This window comes from Hyperolius riggenbachi, chromosome 12 (genome assembly GCF_040937935.1).
Source record: "Hyperolius riggenbachi isolate aHypRig1 chromosome 12, aHypRig1.pri, whole genome shotgun sequence".
In the NCBI taxonomy this organism is placed as follows: Eukaryota; Metazoa; Chordata; class Amphibia; order Anura; family Hyperoliidae; genus Hyperolius; species Hyperolius riggenbachi.
Window position 1 is genome coordinate 8936087 of NC_090657.1, and position 15228 is coordinate 8951314.

Consider the following 15228-nt stretch of genomic DNA (forward strand, 5'->3'; position numbering starts at 1 on the left):
GGTAAGTGATATTTGTTTGGCTAATTGGTACGGATCACCGACAAACTTTACTTCTCTTGTCAGGGTGCAGAATGACAGGAACGAATATGAAAGTGAGACTGACTTGAATGGAATAGTATCCAATATTGTTGATGAAGAAGACCAAGCTCAGCCAAGCGTTCATGATGGGTAGGTTTGATAGGAAAAAATGTTATCTTGGGGTGCGTACACATAAATTTGATTGGCCAATTTTACCAGTCTGAGGGCCAATAGATTTTGAATATTATGAACAGATTATGTAGATAAGCTCTCATACTACATGGAGGTGGTAAAACTGGCCTATTAAAATTGGATGTGTGTATGCACCCTTAAAGGGATACTGTAGGGGGGTCGGGGGAAAATGAGTTTAACTTACCCGGGGCTTCTAACGGTCCCCCACAGACATGCTGTGCCCGCGCAGCCACTCCCCTATGCTCCGGCCCCGCCTCCGATTCACTTCTGGAATTTCAGACTTTAAAGTCTGAAAACCACTGCGCCTGCGTTGCCGTGTCCTCGCTCCCGCTGATGTCATCAAGAGCGCACAGCGCAGGCCCAGTATGGTCTGTGTCTGCGCAGTACACTCCTGGTGACATCAGCGGGAGCGAGGACACGGGCGTGCAGGCGCAGTGGTTTTCTGACTTTAAAGTCAGCAATTCCAGAAGTGAACTGGAGGCGGGGCCGGAGCATCGGACACAGGACGTCTGCGGGGGACCATTAGAAGCCCCGGGTAAGTTCAACTCATTTCCCCCGACCCCCTACAGTATCCCTTTAATCTAGGGAAAGGTTATGGCCAGCTATTGTGGCTCCTAGAGTCGTATGTCTGCAAATTAGTATTCATCGGATCAAGATTGTAGTGCCTTCCTATACAGTCATATAAAGGCTTGACTAGAAGTATTCATCGTATTTAAAGGATACCCAAAGAGACGTGACATAATGAGATAGGTATGTGTATGTACAGTGCCTAGCTCACAAATAACTATGCTGTGTTCCTTTTTTCCTTTCTCTGCCTGAAAGAGTTAAAGGGAACCTTAACTGAACGGGGGGTAAAGAGTTCCACTTACCTGGGGCTATTACCAGCCCCCTGCAGCAGTCCTGTGCCCTCGGAGCCGCTCTGGGATCCTCCGGTCCCCCGCTGTCACTTAGTTTCGTTTTTGACGACTCACCAGTCGGCCGGCCGCCATGCTTATTATTGGACGCATTCCCTACTGCAATTAGCGCTGTTGCGGACCGCAACGCGTACAAAAATATGCGTTGCCGCATATCTACGCGTTGCGGTCCGCAACAGCGCTAATTGCAGTAGGAAATGCGTCCAATAATAAGCATGGCGGCCGGCCGACTGGTGAGTCGTCAAAAACGAAACTAAGTGACAGCGGGGGACTGGAGGATCCCAGAGCGGCTCCGAGGGCACAGGACTGCTGCAGGGAGCCGGTAATAGCCCCAGGTAAGTGAAACTCTTTACCCCCCGTTCAGTTAAGGTTCCCTTTAACTCTTTCAGGCAGAGAAAGAAAAAAAGGAACACAGCATAGTTATTTGTGTGCTAGGTACTGTACATACCCATGTCCATCTCATTATGTCACACGTCACTTCGGGTATCCTTTAACCAATTTATGACCATGCTGCTCTAATCCCTTAGTAGTACCAGAGTTATTTTTTTTTTTCAAGTTTTCTTTTGTGATTACTGTGATTGGCTCATAGAAAGCTACCCGATGTGACAAGACAATTGATCCCTCCCTGATCGGAATAAATCAATTTCTACCATACATAGCACATCAACTTCCAATAGATTTAATCAGGAAATATATTAGAAATCGTTCAAACCACAGCAGTGCAGCGCTATGGATCTACCAACACTCCTGCACTGCCCCCAATTAACAGACTTTTTGTCATGTCCAATTTTTTTTTAGTCAAGCATATTATGCAATACATTCCATCAGGTATGATCAAAGTGATATAATCTGCTGGGAATCCAACAGGAAAATCAATGAAGCTTCATGTTCCTCTGTTCCTCTTCAACAATTAGCTTTTTTTAATGTTATAGTTTTGTGCCATTTTTTTTGAATGGCACTTTTTTTGTAACTCTGTCTGTCTAAAGACTACTGAATAATATAATACAACTGTTTTGCCAGTATAGTAACTATATGCATTTTTTTAGTTTTCAAGGAACTGTGAACAGATTTATTTTTTTTAGCATAAAATCCATCAGCAATAGTGTATTGGGGAGTGGCTGAGATTAGAGAGGGCCCTTCTAGATGGGGTTTCTGAGGTTATTAGTGGTTTGGTGGGAAATGTAGAGTGTTTATGATGACTACAAAATAGAAAACTGTAGTAAGTGGGCAGTATCTTCCATTCCTCTTCCATCTCCCTGCGCCTAGAAAGAGAATGTTTAGAACATGAGGTTGTTGACATAGCATTGGGTGTTGACATGAGGGTGTTGACATGGCATTCTTCTCCTGAAAAGGTAGAAGTGCCCCATTGAGCAACTCTTCTCTCTTCCAAAGTTCTGTTCTGAGATAATGGAGGTAGGGATATTATTGAAGTGTCTGTATTGATTTACTGATGACACATATATATTGGAAATCAGTTGCAGAAAGAAAAGTGTTTTTCAGTGTCTGAAATCTGGTAAAAATTCAACCATCAACTGCTGACATGTTTTCGGAAGCACAATGGTCCTTAGACGTAGCATACTACAACTAAGGACCATTGTGTGTTTATACTTTATTAGACATTGTGCGGATCACTTTTTCCTTTCGGCTATCTTTGAGGATGGGATTCGGCTATCTTTGAGGATGGGATTACAGTATTTGACAGGGCGGTGGAGTCGGAGTCTGCGCAATTTTGGGCACCCGGAGTTGGAGTCGTTGATTTCATAAACTGAGGATTCGGGAGTCGGATGATTTTTGTACAAAATCCACAACCCTGTTAAGTATTAGATTAAGGAGTCAGAGTCGAGGAGTCTGAGCCATTTTGAGTACCTGAGTGGGAGTTGGAGTCGGAGTCGTGGTTTCATAAACTGAGGAGTCAGTGTTGGAAGATTTTTGTACCGACTCCACAGCACTGGTATTTGCTGCTCTGTAAATTCAACACCTGCCAAATGCCCCATTATGCTGTCCCGTGTGTTCCTTTGCCATGTAGTACTGTGGCACTCATTTCCCCACTGGCAAAGTGGCAGTTTCTTGTGATTTGTGTTCTATTGAAGAAGATGGCACTGGAATGGAAAATAGATTTCTAGTTGATTGGCTGTGTGCTTTTGGAATTCACATGAACAGGATAGTTGTAATTGTTTTCTTCTATTCCCAAAACAGCAGACATTACAGGCGTTACTGTTAGGGGAGACGTGAATATTAGAGATAGGTTGGGAAAGTCAGATTGCATACAATTTACGTTTTTCTTGAAAATGTTTTAAAAGTTTGTATAATTTTTTGAATGTTTGTATAATTTGATCACTGTACTAGCAGTGTTCTCCCCAGAATTTTTTTCCAGCCGAGTGGCATCAAAAAGTAGCCGGGTGGGGCGAGATGACAGAATGCAGGGCCGGTGCTTCTCTGCACAACTCTGCTTATAGCAGAGGAGGAAAAAAGCTGATGACAGCCGGGTGCTCACCAAAACTAGCTGGGTGGAGCACCCGGCTGAAAGAGCCTGGGGAGAACACTGGGCTATAGATAATATATTTCAAACTTTTAACAGAATGTTTTTGCATATTTTTTCTAGGGTGTCCAGGACCCTCTCGGAATCTTTATGGCCAATGAATTTAGCCATGCTGTCTGCATATTTTAATCAAAGGCCAGACATCAGACAATCTGAGGAGTTTGGATTTCTGCAGCAGAACTTGAGTGATGTACAAAGTAAAGAGGCAGAGAATGTGGAGGACTTTTACCGTGACATCAATGGTATTGATCAAGACGACCACTGGCAGTACTCCTGCCAGACAGATAATGCCAACAGCTATGGCTTACATGCCAAAATGGGCCTCAGTGAATCCACTCTTCCTAAAAACTGCTTTAAATCGCCAACTGGGTTGTCTGAGACATCCAAAGACCCCTTTCTGAAGAAAGATTTGTTGCTATCCTTACCAGACCAATGTAATTTCGACATACAACTTGACCGGTATGATGTGCTGAATAACTACACAGCTAAATGTGCTAAAAGCTCTCGCCTGGAATATCAGGAAGAGAAAAACGGTGCCAGTACATCCTCTGACTTCAATGCAGACTTGTTCTGTAAATTCCAAGCAAAGCAGGACTTCTGCAAACCTGAAAATTATATGAGCGATCACTCTCTTGGAAGTGCTGCACACCTGATGTCGGATAGATCTGTGTCAGAATACGATCATAAAGATAGTTACGGGATCAAAACACTCCGTGAAGAAGGTGGAATTTTCCCTAATCGCCTGCGCAAGCTGTCCAGCGGATCCAGCATTCAACGTCCTGACAGCATATTGCCTCATGACTCAGACAGGCTATTATGGTCAGCTGTCCAGGCAAATGGCAGCGATACCAATCCATATCAGAATCAAGTGCAGGTTAACGGCCATTTACCTACTCAGCAGAAAAGCTCAATACCTGGCTATTCAGCAAGCTCAGGTCTTAAATCTGACAGCACTTTTCAAAAAACTCGTAGGGAGGACATGGCATTTTCCTTGCCTTCATACGATTATAGGAATGCTCAAGTACAGGGAAGGCTTAACAAGATCAGAGAGGACCATGTGCTGGAGGAAATCTCTGGAAAACGACCCACGCTTGTGAACGGCCTGTGTGATAATTTTAGCCGCTATAGTACACCAATTGGCACTGGCACCGCAGCTAATCATGAGAAGAGGATACAGTTCAACGGTAAAGATATAACACTGGATCGCCTACCCGGAAGCTATCAAAATGCATTTTACAGCGCTCTATCTTCTAATCAAAGTTTCGGAAGTGGCGATACACCATTAGCAAACAGCAAACCAACCCATCCAAACATTGCTAGCTATGCCAATTCATCTTTGATGGCTGATTGTGCAAGTAAATTCTCATTTCCTGGCAATTTAAGATCATGTTTTCCCCAAAATATGGATTCCACCAATATTCCTTTAATGAATTCCTATGGCCTACGTTTATGGGAACCCCCGGGCCAGACGTACCCTCAGCTTAACCATCTCCTGCATGAAGGTAGCAGCTCGTTCCAGAGCTTGATGCCATTGCTCTGCAGACACAAATCAGAGAAATGCCGTAGCTTGCCTTCAGCAGAGCTACATACCCGCCTGGAGGAGTGTTGTGAGCAATATAGAGCTCTGGAAAAAGAGAGGAAGAAGGTAAAATGTATGTGATTTGTATGTCTTAGGAACCCTGTACTATAACTGGTAGTTTAAAGAGAACCTGTAACAAAAAAAAATGTTCCCCTGGGGGGTACTCACCTCGGTAGGGGGAAGCCTCAGGGTACCAATGAGGCTTCTCCTTCCCCTGTAGCTGCAGGCAATCCAGCGCTGGCTCCCCCGAAGTCTGCCGAATTCCTTGCTTGACAAGCCTGACAAGGCCTGATATATTTACCTTCCCTGGCTGCAGTGGGGGCGCTGTTGAGGCTCTCAGCACAGAAATAGCCGATCTCTGTCGGGTCCGCACTACTATGCAGGCACTGGAGACTTGTGCCTGCGCAGTAGAGCGGACCGACAGTGATCAGCTATTTCCGCCCATCTCCGAGCGGAGAGACGATCCTGCGCTGGAGCCGGGAAGGTAAATATTTACATCCCCGCCGTTCTGAGGGCCTGAGCGAGACCGCCGTGGGACACAGGAGGACGGGGGAAGCCTCAATAGGATCCGGAGGCTTTCCCCTACCAAGGTGAGGACCCCCAGGGGAACTTGTTGTCGTTACAGGATTTCTTTAAGTAGGCAAAGAAAAGAAAAACTTTTATTGAGAGAAGAGTGAAAAGGGAAGTAAAACATCTCTCATGATTCTCGAGCTAGGGGTTCTCTGATGTGCATGAAAAGAGTAAAGGTGGCCTTGCATCTCTCGATTTGGCAGCCAATCGACCATCCGATTCGATGATTGTAATAAAATCAAATGAAAATCTGTGTCGCCAAGAGCGTACTCGATAGACAATGTGACCAATTTGGGGCCGAAATTAGTCATATTTTGTGATTAGAAATGCTGCAAGGTGTCGGACCATCAAGGTCGATCTGCTGTGCGGTGGTAACAGTGAGCAATATCGGGACGAAGGGGACTAAACCCCCGACACTGCTCTCAGTGTATAAATGTGCCCCTCGTGTGTCCATGTATACATTACCTGTCCTGTGTTGCCCACCAGCAGTCTTCAAATTCCCCCGCTCTTCCATACACGCCGCTGGCATGGCGCGTGTGTAACGTAGTCAATCCAATGCACTTGTTAGTTCCTATTGGCCCATTTCCAAGCTACATACAATTTGGAATCGGCGGCTAATCCAAAAGTGCTAGATTAATGAAAGTCAGTGGAGGTGATCTCACAGTGGGGATTTCCCGAAATCGCAGTGCCTGCAGCATTATATGAGGTATTTGCACTTCAATTCAAAGTATAGCAACACTGCAAAATCGCTTCTCCATCGCTGTACAAATTGATTAAAGAGGGCCAAACACTGGCGGATGGCAACCTGATTTTATCAACAGATCGATCCCTCTCTGGTCAAAATGTGATCAGAGAGGGATCTATTACCATCACACACTGCAAAAATCTATTAAAAAAACGTTTGAACCGTACAAGATCAACTGGCAGGCCTCCCAAGTCTCCCCACATCCAGTGCGCCCCTATTGGCAGTGGAGCTTTCTTACATGTCCTCCGGCATGCTTCTTCCTGTGTCCTGTCCACATAGCCACTGGCCGCGTGTTTCACCATGCTCCAGTGGTATGTACATTGTCACGTAACATACGTTCTGTCAGTCCAGAGGAAACTTGCACAGATGGGATAGAGACAGGACACAGGAAAGAGCATGCCAGCGGACAAGTTAGTGTTTACTCAACAGGGGCCCTGGGCTACACCATTTCAGAGGGGGGGGGGGTCCATTGATTGGCCATCAGTCTAATGCCAGCAACCAAATACGCCACCTTTCAATTGAGGTTTTCTTTTGGCTGCAATTGATGAGATTATTGATCATGCAACCATGCTGGGCATCAATATCACTCATCGAATCTGCCGGGGGAAATCGAGAGGTGTAGTTTTATTGAACTTTTTTTTGCACCCTCTAGCTTGGCACTGTTTGATGCAGTACCAATTCATGCAGCTGTTTATCCCTTAGCTGCTCAATGAAAATTGAGGTGAATGAAACTATCAGGTCAGAATGGAATAGTACACATTTTTAGGCCCAGTGCACACCAAAAACCGCTAGCAGGTCCGCAAAACACTAGAGGTTTTTGAAGCAGATTTCAGAGCGATTCTAGGCATGTTTAGAGAGATTTTCGAAACATGCCTAGTGTTTTTTGGAGTGTTTTTGTGTATCAGATAAAAAAAAATTGTTACAGTAAAGCTGTTACTGAGCAGCTTCTGTAACAAAAACGCCTGGAAAACCTCTCTCTGATCTAGCGGTTTTCCACTTTCCTATACTTTACATTGAGGCCGAAACACCTCAGAAATCTAAAAAATGCTGCAGCCCCCGAGTTTGCGTTTGTGGAAAAACGAGCCGCTCTGGTGTGCACCAGCCCATTGAAATACATTAGCCAAGCAGTTTTCAAACAGCTAGCGTTTCTAAAAACGCTCCAGAACCGCTCTGGTGTGCACCAGCCCTGTGTGTGGGTCAGAAATTGCTTCCTGGGTACACAGGAAAGGATACTTCGTGTTGAAGTCAAATCCACTTCAAGCAATTACAGGGAAATCAAAATTTCAGGCAGAATCATTTTCCCGCTTTTGAGTAATTGGTGTCAAGGTTTTCTTCTATTTGCCTGCAAGGTCATTATTGATGCCAAATCAGCAGTAGGTTAGAAGCGACTTCCTGCACTTGAAACCTGAATGCTAGAATATTCCTCAAGCTTCCGGTCTGTAGACTCAGCAGATTTCTCTGTTTATGCAGTTGTCAGAAGGTATATCTGGAAACTTTGACTGGAGTTGGTTTTATGTGTCACTGCAGGTATACAAATGATAAAACAAACCCTTTCTTCTACACATTTTGTTTCAGGCGGAGTCTGTTGTCATAAAGCTTTTCCCAGTGAAGAAGTTGTCCAGCAATAACAACACTCCGATCCCAAAACTTAACGCCAATCCTTCCAGAATTGACCGCGTAATAGTGGATCACCTGCGTGAACATGCTAAAGTAAATTTGAACTTGTTTGTTTTCACTATTGTTTGGTAAAGTCAAGTGAAACTTTTAGAATCTTAAAGGCCAACTGCAGTGAGTAAAACACCATGACGTTGTGACCAGCGTGCTTTGGCAATCTTTCCCTGTGCTTTTCTAAGGCATAATTCTTAAAAATGAGCATGAGAAGCACTGACCTACACACATTCGCTATATCATGGCCTGTATGCACCTGGTAGTGGATCATTTGAGAGCCGGTTTACACAGGGTCCAAATAGACGCCGATGGAAAGTTTTGGCAATTTAATGCCGAGCCAGCCAATAGTTCCGGATGGGTCCTATAGAGCCTTCCCTATCCTCTCCCGGGGCCCTCATTGCAGAGGCAGCTCCTCCGTTTCAGGCCTCTTGCACACTGCAAGTGATTCCGATTCAGATTCCGCTTTTTAATCAGTTTTTACATCCGATTCAGATTCCGATTTGCAGTGTGCAGGGAGCAAACTGCAAATCGGAATCTGAATCGGATGTAAAAACTGATTAAAAAGCAGAATCTGAATCGGAATCACTTGCAGTGTGCAAGAGGCCTAAATCTCCCACCACTGGGGACTTAGGAAGCCGAGTCCTCCCGAAGACAGGCTCTATACTGCGCATGTGTAAGTGCGCAAGGGAGGTTGCTTGCGTGTGCGCAGTATGGATTGGCCCATCTTCGGGAGCACTCAGGCTGCATACAGTGCATGTGGGAGTGTGCAAGAGAGGACGCTTGCGTGTGCGCAGTATGGATTGGCCCATCTTCGGGAGCACTCAGGCTGCATACAGTGCATGTGGGAGTGTGCAAGAGAGGACGCTTGCGTGTGCGCAGTATGGATTGGCCCATCTTCGGGAGCGCTCAGGCTGCATACAGTGCATGTGGGAGTGTGCAAGAGAGGACACTTGCATGTGCGCAGTATGGAGTGGCCCATCTTCGGGAGCGCTCAGGCTGCATACAGTGCATGTGGGAGTGTGCAAGAGAGGACGCTCGCGTGTGCGCAGTATGGAGTGGCCCATCTTCGGGAGCCACTCAGGCTGCATACAGTGCATGTGGGAGTGTGCAAGAGAGGACGCTCGCATGTGCGCAGTATGGAGTGGCCCATCTTCGGGAGCGCTCAGGCTGCATACAGTGCATGTGGGAGTGTGCAAGAGAGGACGCTCGCGTGTGCGCAGTATGGAGTGGCCCATCTTCGGGAGCCACTCAGGCTGCATACAGTGCATGTGGGAGTGTGCAAGAGAGGACGCTCGCATGTGCGCAGTATGGAGTGGCCCATCTTCGGGAGCGCTCAGGCTGCATACAGTGCATGTGGGAGTGTGCAAGAGAGGACGCTTGCGTGTGCGCAGTATGGAGTGGCCCATCTTCGGGAGCGCTCAGGCTGCATACAGCGCACGTGGGAGTGTGCAAGAGAGGACGCTTGCGTGTGCGCAGTATGGAGTGGCCCATCTTCGGGAGCGCTCAGGCTGCATACAGCGCACGTGGGAGTGTGCAAGAGAGGACGCTTGCGTGTGCGCAGTATGGAGTGGCCCATCTTCGGGAGCCACTCAGGCTGCATACAGTGCATGTGGGAGTGTGCAAGAGAGGACGCTTGCGTGTGCGCAGTATGGAGTGGCCCATCTTCGGGAGCGCTCAGGCTGCATACAGCGCACGTGGGAGTGTGCAAGAGAGGACGCTTGCGTGTGCGCAGTATGGAGTGGCCCATCTTCGGGAGCGCTCAGGCTGCATACAGCGCACGTGGGAGTGTGCAAGAGAGGACACTTGCGTGTGCGCAGTATGGAGTGGCCCATCTTCGGGAGCCACTCAGGCTGCATACAGTGCATGTGGGAGTGTGCAAGAGAGGACGCTTGCGTGTGCGCAGTATGGAGTGGCCCATCTTCAGGAGCCACTCAGGCTGCATACAGTGCATGTGGGAGTGTGCAAGAGAGGACGCTTGCGTGTGCGCAGTATGGAGTGGCCCATCTTCGGGAGCGCTCAGGCTGCATACAGCGCACGTGGGAGTGTGCAAGAGAGGACGCTTGCGTGTGCGCAGTATGGAGTGGCCCATCTTCGGGAGCGCTCAGGCTGCATACAGTGCATGTGGGAGTGTGCAAGAGAGGACGCTTGCGTGTGCGCAGTATGGAGTGGCCCATCTTCGGGAGCCACTCAGGCTGCATACAGTGCATGTGGGAGTGTGCAAGAGAGGACGCTTGCGTGTGCGCAGTATGGAGTGGCCCATCTTCGGGAGCGCTCAGGCTGCATACAGTGCATGTGGGAGTGTGCAAGAGAGGACGCTTGCGTGTGCGCAGTATGGAGTGGCCCATCTTCGGGAGCGCTCAGGCTGCATACAGTGCATGTGGGAGTGTGCAAGAGAGGACGCTTGCGTGTGCACAGTATGGAGTGGCCCATCTTCGGGAGCGCTCAGGCTGCATACAGTGCATGTGGGAGTGTGCAAGAGAGGACGCTTGCGTGTGCGCAGTATGGAGTGGCCCATCTTCGGGAGCGCTCAGGCTGCATACAGTGCATGTGGGAGTGTGCAAGAGAGGACGCTTGCGTGTGCGCAGTATGGAGTGGCCCATCTTCGGAAGCGCTAAGGCTCCCGAAGATCTTTCCAAGTTCGGTGGCGGACACAGCAGTATTAGATCAGATCGGTGGAATACTGCTACTGGGGAGCCAGCGCTGGAGCATGGGGACCAGGAGAAGAGAGGGAAGACTATAGCAGGGGTCCCCAACCTTTTTGAGCCCGGGGCCCACTATCCCAACCAAAATTTTCTCCGGGGCCCCCCTGGGGGCGGGGGGTGGGAGGGGTGAGTGGGCGTGGCTAGTGTCGGCGGCAGCAGCCCCCCCTTTTTTCCCAGATTCCACAGTATAGCAAGTACAGTTTCCACAGTATAGCAAGTACAGTTACCCCAGTATAGCAAGTACAGTTAGCCTAGTATAGCAAGTATAGTTACCCCAGTATAGCAAGTACAGTTACCACAGTATAGCAAGTACAGTTAGCTTAGTATAGCAAGTATAGTTACCCCAGTATAGCAAGTACAGTTACCACAGTATAGCAAGTACAGTTAGCCTAGTATAGCAAGTACAGTTAGCCTAGTATAGCAAGTACAGTTACCACAGTATAGCCAGTACAGTTAGCCTAGTATAGCAAGTATAGTTACCCCAGTATAGCAAGTACAGTTACCACAGTATAGCAAGTACAGTCAGCCCAGTATAGCAAGTACAGTTAGCCTAGTATAGCAAGTATAGTTAGCCCAGAATAGCCAGTATAGTTAGCCCAGTATAGCAAGTACAGTTACCACACTATAGCAAGTATAGTTAGCCCAGTATAGCAAGTACAGTTAGCCTAGTATAGCAAGTATAGTTAGCCCAGAATAGCAAGTATAGTTAGCCCAGTATAGCAAGTATAGTTAGCCCAGTATAGCAAGTACAGTTACCACACTATAGCAAGTATAGTTAGCCCAGTATAGCAAGTATAGTTAGCCCAGTATAGCAAGTACAGTTACCACACTATAGCAAGTATAGTTAGCCCAGTATAGCAAGTATAGTTAGCCCAGTATAGCAAGTACAGTTAGCCTAGTATAGCAAGTATAGTTACCCCAGTATAGCAAGTACAGTTACCACAGTATAGCAAGTACAGTTAGCTTAGTATAGCAAGTATAGTTACCCCAGTATAGCAAGTACAGTTACCACAGTATAGCAAGTACAGTTAGCCTAGTATAGCAAGTACAGTTAGCCTAGTATAGCAAGTACAGTTACCACAGTATAGCCAGTACAGTTAGCCTAGTATAGCAAGTATAGTTACCCCAGTATAGCAAGTACAGTTACCACAGTATAGCAAGTACAGTCAGCCCAGTATAGCAAGTACAGTTAGCCTAGTATAGCAAGTATAGTTAGCCCAGAATAGCCAGTATAGTTAGCCCAGTATAGCAAGTACAGTTACCACACTATAGCAAGTATAGTTAGCCCAGTATAGCAAGTACAGTTAGCCTAGTATAGCAAGTATAGTTAGCCCAGAATAGCAAGTATAGTTAGCCCAGTATAGCAAGTATAGTTAGCCCAGTATAGCAAGTACAGTTACCACACTATAGCAAGTATAGTTAGCCCAGTATAGCAAGTATAGTTAGCCCAGTATAGCAAGTACAGTTACCACACTATAGCAAGTATAGTTAGCCCAGTATAGCAAGTATAGTTAGCCCAGTATAGCAAGTACAGTTAGCCTAGTATAGCACGTACAGTTAGCCCAGAATAGCAAGTATAGTTAGCCCAGTATAGCAAGTATAGTTAGCCCAGTATAGCAAGTATAGTTAGCCCAGTATAGCAAGTATAGTTAGCCCAGTATAGCAAGTATAGTTAGCCCAGAATAGCAAGTATAGTTAGCCCAGTGTAGCAGGTACAGTTACCACACTATAGCAAGTATAGTTAGCCCAGTATAGCCAGTAGTTAGCCCAGTATAGCAAGTATAGTTAGCCCAGTATCGCTGCCCCAGTGTCGCCAGCACAGTTAGCCCAGTGTAGCCTCTCCTCTCCCCCAAAACCCGCCCCCGCCCCGATCCCCCCCCCTGCGGCCGCCGCTCCTGTTACCTTACGAGCGGGCAGTCGCTTCCTTATGTTCCCCATAGCTCCTCTCCTCTTGCAGCACCTCGTATTACAGCAGCGCTTCCCGCGCGGCTGCTGTAAGGAAGGGTAGGAAATAGGGCAGCGGCTTCCTGTAGCGGCAATCGCCGTTACCATGGGAACGCTGCCCCGCCTCCTTCCCTCCTTACAGCAGTCGCACAGCAAGCGCTGCTGTAATACGAGATGCGAGAGGGGCTATGGGGAATATAAGGAAGAAAGCGGCCGCCCGCTCATAAGGTATCAGGAACGGCGGCCGCTGGGGGGAGAGGGAGAAAGGCCAGATCCTAGCGGCCCCCCAGATATCTGCCCACGGACCCCCAGGGGGCCGCGGCCCCCAGGTTGGGGACCTCTGCTCTATAGGACCCAGAACCCTTCCTTTCCTTAGGTAGGTTTTTTTTTTTTTTTTACGGTTCCCATTGACTTTAAACCTGGCCTTTTTAACCTTCTTGCCAGTTATCCCGAGCTCAGCTCGGGGTAACCTGCGCAGGAGGATGTCTCAGGCCCCGCTGGGCCGATTTTCACAATTTTTTTTTATTGCACGCAGCTAGCACTTTGCTATCTGCGTGCATATTTTGATCGCCGCGCCTCCCCCCCCCCCCCCTTCCTCTCCAGACCCCTTGCGCAGCCTGGCCAATCAGTGCCAGGCAGCGCTGAGGCGTGGATCGCGATTTCCTCTGACGTCCCGACGTCGGTGACGTCCCGACGTCCGTGACGTCATCCCGCCCCGTTCTGAACGGGATTTCCTGCTTGCAAAGATCGCCGGCGGCGATCGAAGTACGTAGGGGGATGCCGCTTGTCAGCGGCTATCATGTAGCTAGCGCTAGGCTAGCTACATGAATTTTAAAAAAAAATTACAAAAAAAGTGCTGCGCCGCCCCCTTGCCGACACAATTGGAACGGCAAGGGGGTTAATGGACACATAGCTGTTAATAGATAATGCATATTGTTAGTGGTCTATTTTCCTAAATGTATTTTTAAAGGGAAGGTCCAAGCAAAATAAAAAAATGAGTTTCACTTACCTGGGGCTTCTACCAGCCCCATGCAGCCATCCTGTGCCCTCGTAGTCACTCACTGCTGCTCCAGTCCCCCGCTGGCAGCTTGCCGACCTCGGAGGTCGGCGGACCGCATTGCGTACATTTTTAAGCATTCCCGCTAGTGCAGGAACATTAACACATACATTTTTACGCGTTACTGGTTCAATGCGTAAATTACGCATTGAACCAGTAACGCGTAAAAATGTATGTGTTAATGTTCCTGCACTAGCGGGAATGCTTAAAAATGTACGCAATGCGGCCCGCCGACCTCCGAGGTCAGGAAACTGCCAGCGGGGGACTGGAGCAGCAGTGAGTGACTACGAGGGCACAGGATGGCTGCATGGGGCTGGTAGAAGCCCCAGGTAAGTGAAACTCATTTTTTTATTTTGCTTGGACCTTCCCTTTAAGGGATTATCAGTAATGCTTGCCACTTGTGGACAGCCTAATCTCTTTTAGGGCCAGTGCACACCAAAAAATCTCTAGCAGATCCGCAAAACGCTAGCGGTTTATGAAGCAGATTTCAGAGCGATTCTAGGCGTGTTTAGAGCAATTTTTTAAACATGCCTAGGGGTTTTTGGGGCGTTTTTTATGTTTTGTTACAGTAGAGCTGTAACTGAACAGCTACTGTAACAAAAAACGCCTGGAAAACCGCTCTGATCTAGCGTTTCTCAGAGCAGTTTTCCACTTTCCTATACTTTACATTGAGGCAGAAACGCCTCAGAAGTCAGCGAAAATGCTGCAGGAACAGAGTTTGCATTTGGGGGGAAAAAGAAACCGCTCTGGTGTGCACCATCCCATTGCAATAAATTAAGCTAAGCAGTTTTCCCCCCCGCAAGCGGTTTAAAAAACCGCTCAGAACTGCTCTTGGGGTGCACCAGCCCTTAGTTGGGATTCCAGCCAGTGAACTTTGTAGTTTTTTCTCTCTACCTTGCTTAAAGGGCACTACAGCGAAAAATTATAACATTTAAAATATGTGCAAACACATACAAATAAGAAGTGCATTTTTTCCAGAGTAAATTGAGCCATACATGACATTTCTCCTATGTTGCTGTCACTTACAGCAGGCCAAGTAGTAGAAATCTGACAGAAGTGACAGGTTTTGGACTATCCACCTCTTCATGGGAAGATTCTCAGGGATTTATTTATTTTCAAAAGCACTTAGTGAATGGCAGTTGCTCTGTTCAACTGCCAAAATAGTGTACAGCGAACAGGTAGGCTGGCCAGCATCTTTGTATAAATTTTTTTCAGAGAATGTCTTTATAAAGAACAAAAGCATTGCTGAGAAACCCCTATGGAGAGATGGACTAGTCCAAACCCTGTCGGTAATGTCAGA

The 15228-nt window shown here is 47.5% G+C and overlaps 1 protein-coding gene across 2 annotated transcripts in view; it reads left to right on the forward strand.

Moving 5' to 3' along the window:
• Positions 1 to 15228, forward strand: part of MEIOC (meiosis specific with coiled-coil domain) — a 51265-nt gene that overhangs the window by 26196 nt on the left and 9841 nt on the right. For both annotated transcript variants that reach the window (XM_068262873.1, XM_068262874.1), the window contains 3 exons: positions 64 to 168; positions 3727 to 5308; positions 8133 to 8267. In XM_068262873.1, the coding sequence (XP_068118974.1) occupies positions 64 to 168; positions 3727 to 5308; positions 8133 to 8267 (1822 nt within the window). The remainder of the gene's footprint in view (positions 1 to 63; positions 169 to 3726; positions 5309 to 8132; positions 8268 to 15228) is intronic.